This window comes from Bison bison, unplaced genomic scaffold (assembly GCF_000754665.1).
Source record: "Bison bison bison isolate TAMUID 2011002044 unplaced genomic scaffold, Bison_UMD1.0 scf7180017846569, whole genome shotgun sequence".
In the NCBI taxonomy this organism is placed as follows: domain Eukaryota; kingdom Metazoa; phylum Chordata; class Mammalia; order Artiodactyla; family Bovidae; genus Bison; species Bison bison.
In genome coordinates, this window is record NW_011477142.1 from 984,324 (window position 1) to 990,613 (window position 6,290).

Below are 6,290 nucleotides of genomic sequence, written 5' to 3' on the forward strand. Positions count from 1 at the left end.
GATCACCTAGCAGATGACCTGCTCAATAAGTAAAGCATCAGGAATGAAGTACAGACCCTTTGAGGCAAAGGCTACAGTATAGGTTCCTAAGCCAGCACTGTTTTACTTTTTGGTTTGATTTTACCAAATCCATTGTAACTAAATATTAGTTTAATTTGAAAATAATACATGTAAGTAGATTCTTTGCTTTGATTGTTCAGAATCAACATTACCACAATTGAGATTACTGCCAGTGCTGGTCTCCTGTGAATCTTCATATCAAAGAAAAAGCAAAACGGAATGAGGGCAGGGCAAAATGGAATGAAATCTGGGAACACAGTGTTTTGACCCAAGCAGAGGACAAAACGGCCTTTGGCCTAGCAACCTCGGCAGAAACCCTTGAAAATGACACGAAAGAAGATGCAAGTACTTACGAAGATCCTGGACTTGCGGTGGGAGGGGGGCCTGAAGAAATGAAAGAAAAACAAAGAAAACAGTCAGCCTGGGTTATTGGAAGGTAAGCTTCAGTACAGTCAAACCATTACAATGTAAGGTTCTCAACCACCCCAAGGTGATATTTATTTTTCTGAAATTTATTATTTTGCTCCAGCTCCCCCAACCACCTCTATGAAAAAACATACGAATGAGATTATCCCACGGTTTAGAGCCTGAAAAATGCTAAGACCAGGGTTGAAAAATGAGTCAGCAGAGTAGGCATTATTATGAGATGCAGGGAGTTTCAGTGGGAGGCTGAATGAGCACAAGGACATTGATGCAACCACAGGCAGGGGTCTTTGATACCAGCTGGATCAAAAAGGGGCACGTGTGCTGGAAATCTTCCTAACTTCTCTGGACAAGAAACATCCTTGTTGAGAAGAATTCACTGGTGTGGTGATTTAGAATTGCAGCGGAGGTTAGACCGATTTGGACCCTGCTCTTGCTCTGCTGTTTACTGGCTAGGTGACCTTGAACGTGGTACTTAACTGCTGGTTTATTTATTTCTAAAATGGGTACAAGTGTTACAGCTTCTGTGTTGCTGGGCACACCCAGTACATGCTCATTTTTCCATCCCTCCTCACCCCTATGGAGGCTGAGTTAAAGGTCATCCCCGATAGGAAGCTGCTTACCGAACTTGACAAACAAGACTCCGGTGGTAGAAACCACCTTCTTGCCATTTGTCGCCACACACTGGAAGTAGCCTGTGTCTGTGGTGTCAAGGTTTCTAATCCGCAGTCGAGAGCCATAGTTGGTTGCCCGAAAGGAGATCCTCCGGGGCTCCTGGACCACAGGGGCATCATTTTTGAACCAGCGGATGGTGGGAGGCGGATTCCCCGAGACTTTGCAGTGCAGTTCAGCTGTCTGCCCCAGGGACGTGGTGATGTTATTCATCGGCTCATCGAGGGTCAGGTAAGAATCTGCGTACAGGGAGAAGCAGGCAGATGAGAGGGGCAGACCACCTCCAACAGACCCCAGTCACTTTGTGTGTCCCAGACCACAGAGAGACTTAACAGGAGCAGCATGGTGGAGACAGACGAGGCATAAAGTTAGCCCTTTATCGGGACCCACGACTACTAAAGAACCACCCACCGATCCTGCTGCTTGGAAGGAAATGTGTTACTAACTGTGGAATAAAACCCGGTTTTCAAATGATTGTGTAGTACCCATGGATAAATGGACTTTCCAGGCCAAGACAAAATGAACTTTTGTGTTTCAGAGTAATAAAAAAAACTACATGCTCCTTGTTGTAAATGCAAATGATATAGTGAAGAAGAAAAAGAAGCAAAATTCACCTCAAATCTCCTCACCCCAAAATATATCCTTCGTAACATTCTGGCAAAGATCCTACCAGCTTGTCCACTTTTGATAAAAGAGAAAGCATGAAACGCTGGAAAAGTAGGAGCAATATAATGTCTACATGGCCCAAGATCAAGAAGGATGCTGAAGATCTTCCTGCCAGTGATGATATAACAAGGGTTATGAAGGCCAGGTTGCTAGCAGACAAAATGATGAAGGAATGAAACTATTTCCATAACGTTACCCATGTCAACTGCAACACATTATAAAAAATTATTTCATGCATTCAATTTTTAATTGAGATATAATTTACATTCTATGAAATGTATCAGTCTTAATTACACAGCTCCTCTAGTATCAACAAATGCATGTGCCTCTGTAACCAATGTCCCTATCAAGGGATAGAACAACAGAACATTATCAATATCCCAGAAAGTACCCCCAAGATCCTTAATAGTCAATCACTCCTCCTACTTACAACCCCTCCCCAATGCCAGGCAACTATAGCTCTGATTTCTACCATCAGAGATTAATTTGCCTGTTCTAGAATTCACATAAATGGAATCATACTGTTTTGCATTTGGCTTATTCTGAGATTTATTACATTAAACATTTTAATATTGAATAAATTTTAAGGTTATTCTTCAATAATATTTTAAATATAGTTATGGAATCCAGTTGCAGAGTAAATAATTGATTTAATTTTTAAAAACTAAGTACAACAAAGTTTAAAAATTGGTCAATTACTCAATACCATATATGGAGTTTTCTTTGACTTCATTTTTCTTGACTATTCATCCTTGGGTAGATCCCCCACCTCAATACCTCCCATTGCCCTCTGTCCTTCCCTCACTAAAACCTGAGATGGCTTGCTAAGCAGCTGTCTTCACTGCTAGACAGTAAGCCCTTAGGAGCAGGCAGAATGTTTTGGTCATCACTGCATCCTCAGAGTATCCTACCATCTGGCAGCGTTATCCAGCAGCACTTTCTGCTATAATGGACATGTTCGGTAATCTGCATTGTCTAACTGGTAGCTAGTAGTCACAAGTCGACCTATTTAGCAGATGAAATATGACTATAGTGACTAAAGAACTGAGGTCTTTTTTTTTTTTTAATGTGGACCATTTTTAAAGTCTTCATTGAATTTGTAACAAAATTGTTTCTGCTTTTTGCATTTTGGTTTTTTGACCATGAGGCAGGTGGGATCTTAGCTCCCTGACCAGGGATCGAACCTGAACGCCCTGCATGGAAGGCAAAGTCTTAACCACTTGAATGCAACAGAAGTACCAGGAACTGAATTTTAAAATATAAGTTAAACAGCCACAAGTGCCTAAATGTATGGCAGCACAGGCAGAACACAGTAAATTTGTTGAATTTAATAGAATTTTATTGACAACTTGTTTTTGAGATATCTAACTGGCTAATTTATGCTAAAGCCTTTGACTGTGTGGATCACAATGAACTGTGGAATATTCTTAATGAGATGGGAATACCAGACCACATTACCTGCCTCCTGAGAGACCTGTACGCAGGACAAGAAGCAATAGTTACAACTCGACATGGAACAATGGACTGGTTCACAACTGGGAAAGAAGTACGTCAAGGCTGCATATTGTCACCCTGCTTATATAACATATATATAGAGTACAGCCTGCGAAATGCCCAGCTGGATGAAACACAAGCTGGAATCAAGACTGTCTGGGAGAAATATCAACAACCTCAGATATGCAGATAATAACACTTTAACGGCAGAAAGTGAAGAGGATCTAAAGAGTCTCTTCTTGAAGGTGAAAGAGGAGAGTGAAAAAGCTGGCTTAGAATTCAACATTCAAAAACCGAAGATCATGGCATCTGGTCCTATCTCTTCATGGCAAATAGATGGGGAAAATGTGGAAACAGTGTCAGATTTTGTTTTCTTGGGCTCCAAAATCACTGCAGATGGTGACTACAATCATGAAATTAAAAAATTATGACAAAACTAGACAGTGTATTAATAAAAAGCAGAGACATCACTTTGTTGACAAAGGTCCATATAGTCAAAGCTATTGTTTTTCCAGTAGTCATGTATGGATATGAGAGTTGAACCATAAAGAAGGCTGAGCATTGAAGAACTGAAGCTTTCAAACTGTGGTGCTGGAGAAGACTCTTGAGAGTCCCATGGACTGCAAGGAGATCAAATCAGCCAATCCTAAAGGAAATCAACCCTGAATATTCATTGGAAGGACTGATGTTAAAGCTGAAGCTCTAACTCTTTGGCCACTTGATGTGAAGAGCTGACTCATTAGAAAAGACCTGATGCTGGGAATGATTGAGGGCAAGAGGAGAAGAGGGCGACAGAGGGTGAGATGGTTGGATGGCATCATTGACTCAATAGGCATGACTTTGAGCAAGCTCTGGGATATGGTGATGGACAGGGAGGCCTGGCATGCTGCAGTTCATGGCATTGCAAAGAGTTGGACAAGAATTAGTGACTGAACAACAACAACTGGCTAATTTAACCCCTCAGATGACTGTAAATGCTTTCATAAAGGCCAACAATAAATCATTCACTATTTGCTTTAATTTTCCACAAACAATTGGGTAGAGAGGTTATCAAAGTCTGGGCAGCTCCACAGGAATGAGTCATGCATGTGAATGGCATTTATCATGTGTTCCTAATGTGTGAGGTGTGGTCAGAGAGTAGAAACTAGTTTACAGGTGGTTTTCTGGAGCTACTGGAATGGCTTTGCAGTTCTATTGGGAACCTAAAGAGTGGATAACTATGCACTCTCTGTAGAAAAGAAACCCAGAAGTAGCCGTCACACAACAATGCCAATATAAGCATAGCTATTAATACTTCATTGGGCAGATTCTGGAATTTAATTGTGTTGGAATCCAGTGTCTGTCCCCTGGGTGACTTTGGGCAAGTTACTTAACTTTTTCTATACCTCAGTTTAACCAACTAAAAAACAGAAATAATAAAGAAGACTCTACCTGACAAAACTGTGAGAGGATTAAAATTAAATCGGGAGAGACTTGGAAGATATTTAAACTAGCTATGGCAAAGACGAAAGTGAAAGTGTTAGTCACTCAGTCACGTCCGACTCATCATGGACTGTAGCCTGCCAGGCTCCTCTGTCCATGAACTTCTTGAGGCAAGAATACTGGAGCAGGTTGCCATTCCCTTCTCCAGGGGATCTTTCTGACCCAGGGACTGAACCCCAGTCTCCCACATTTCAGGCAGATTCTTTACCATCTGAGCCACCAGGGAAGCCCCATGGCAAAAGGTAAGCACTCAAAAATGTTAACCAACGGTCTATTATTTTTATTTTTCTTAAATTACTTTTAAGATTTTTTTTAATGTGGACCACTTTTACAGTCTTTATTGAATTTGTTACAGTATTGCTTCTCTTTTGTTTTGTTTTTTTGGCCACAAGGCGTGTGAGAATGCAGCTCCACAAGCAGGGATGGAACCTGCACCCCCTGCAGTGGAAGACAAAGATTTAGCCACTGGACTGCCAGGGAAGTCCCTCTGCTATTTTTATAATAACTTCTGTATAATGCTTTTACCTTGTCTCCTGTTAGCCTCTAACAATCCCGCAAAGTAGGAAATGCACAGAAATCACAATGCCTGGCTGCAGATAAGGAGATGTCTCAGAGATTAGCTGGTTGGCCCTGTGGTCACACAGTAAGTTGTACATTATACCCCAAGCTTCCAACACTAACAGCTTTGGGTCCTCAGGCTCAGCCAAGCAGCTAGACAAAGTCCAACTGTGCCAGCTGGTTAGTTCAGTAGTAAGAACAAACACACCCCAAGTCCTGCCATATGCCAGGGGCTTTACCTTAATATTTACCTGTCCAATAACCCTGGAAATGAGGAGCTTTTATAGCTGCTCGACAATGAGGAGACACAGGACCACAGAGGCTAAGTGACTTGTCAAGGTCTGGTTCAGCTTTCCCTGGTTCCAAAACCTAGCACTTTCCACTCCATCAGATGGCTTTGGTAGCTTGAGCTCCACTGAGGAGTGGGGGTAGAATTCAAATTTCTTCCTTAAAGAAGAGCTAGTGTTTACACATTTCCATATACAGCCAGGGTTGTGATTTTCCCCTACCTCCAGCCAGGATTATCCGGTGAATGGGTCTAAGATTTTGGCACGTGTTCTGACTGGTGTTATGGTTTCCCTCCCAAAGCCAAGTACCTCACTTGACCTGATATGCCCTGCAGGCCGTTCTCTTTGAAGCTACATCCTGTTTCCTGTCTTTCAGGAGCACGCCTCCAGCTTTGAGTTGGAGGGGTGTCTTCAGTGGCAAGAGGTGTACCAGCTCCCAAGTACTCCCACAGCTTGGCTCTCCCTACCAGATTTCTACCTACTTTAAATATCAAAGCCAGCCAATATCAACCTCACTCCCCAGAGGCCAGAACAACAATTTTTGGGTGCCAAGCATCTCAGTGGTGAGACATCACCACTGAGGCATCTCATGACTGCTGAGTTTTAGTCAAGAAAAAAAAAAAGCCATTTCTACTTTATTTCTTTGTC

General features: G+C 42.1%; 1 protein-coding gene across 1 annotated transcript in view; it reads right to left on the reverse strand.

Annotated features, from left to right (window-relative positions):
* The window catches only part of ROR1 (receptor tyrosine kinase-like orphan receptor 1), a 205,345-nt gene that overhangs the window by 140,724 nt on the left and 58,331 nt on the right, over positions 1-6,290 (reverse strand). Inside the window, exons 2-3 of the mRNA XM_010840183.1 lie at positions 1,107-1,394; positions 414-444 (exon numbers count right to left, since the gene is read on the reverse strand). Of these exons, the coding sequence (XP_010838485.1) occupies positions 414-444; positions 1,107-1,394 (319 nt within the window). The remainder of the gene's footprint in view (positions 1-413; positions 445-1,106; positions 1,395-6,290) is intronic.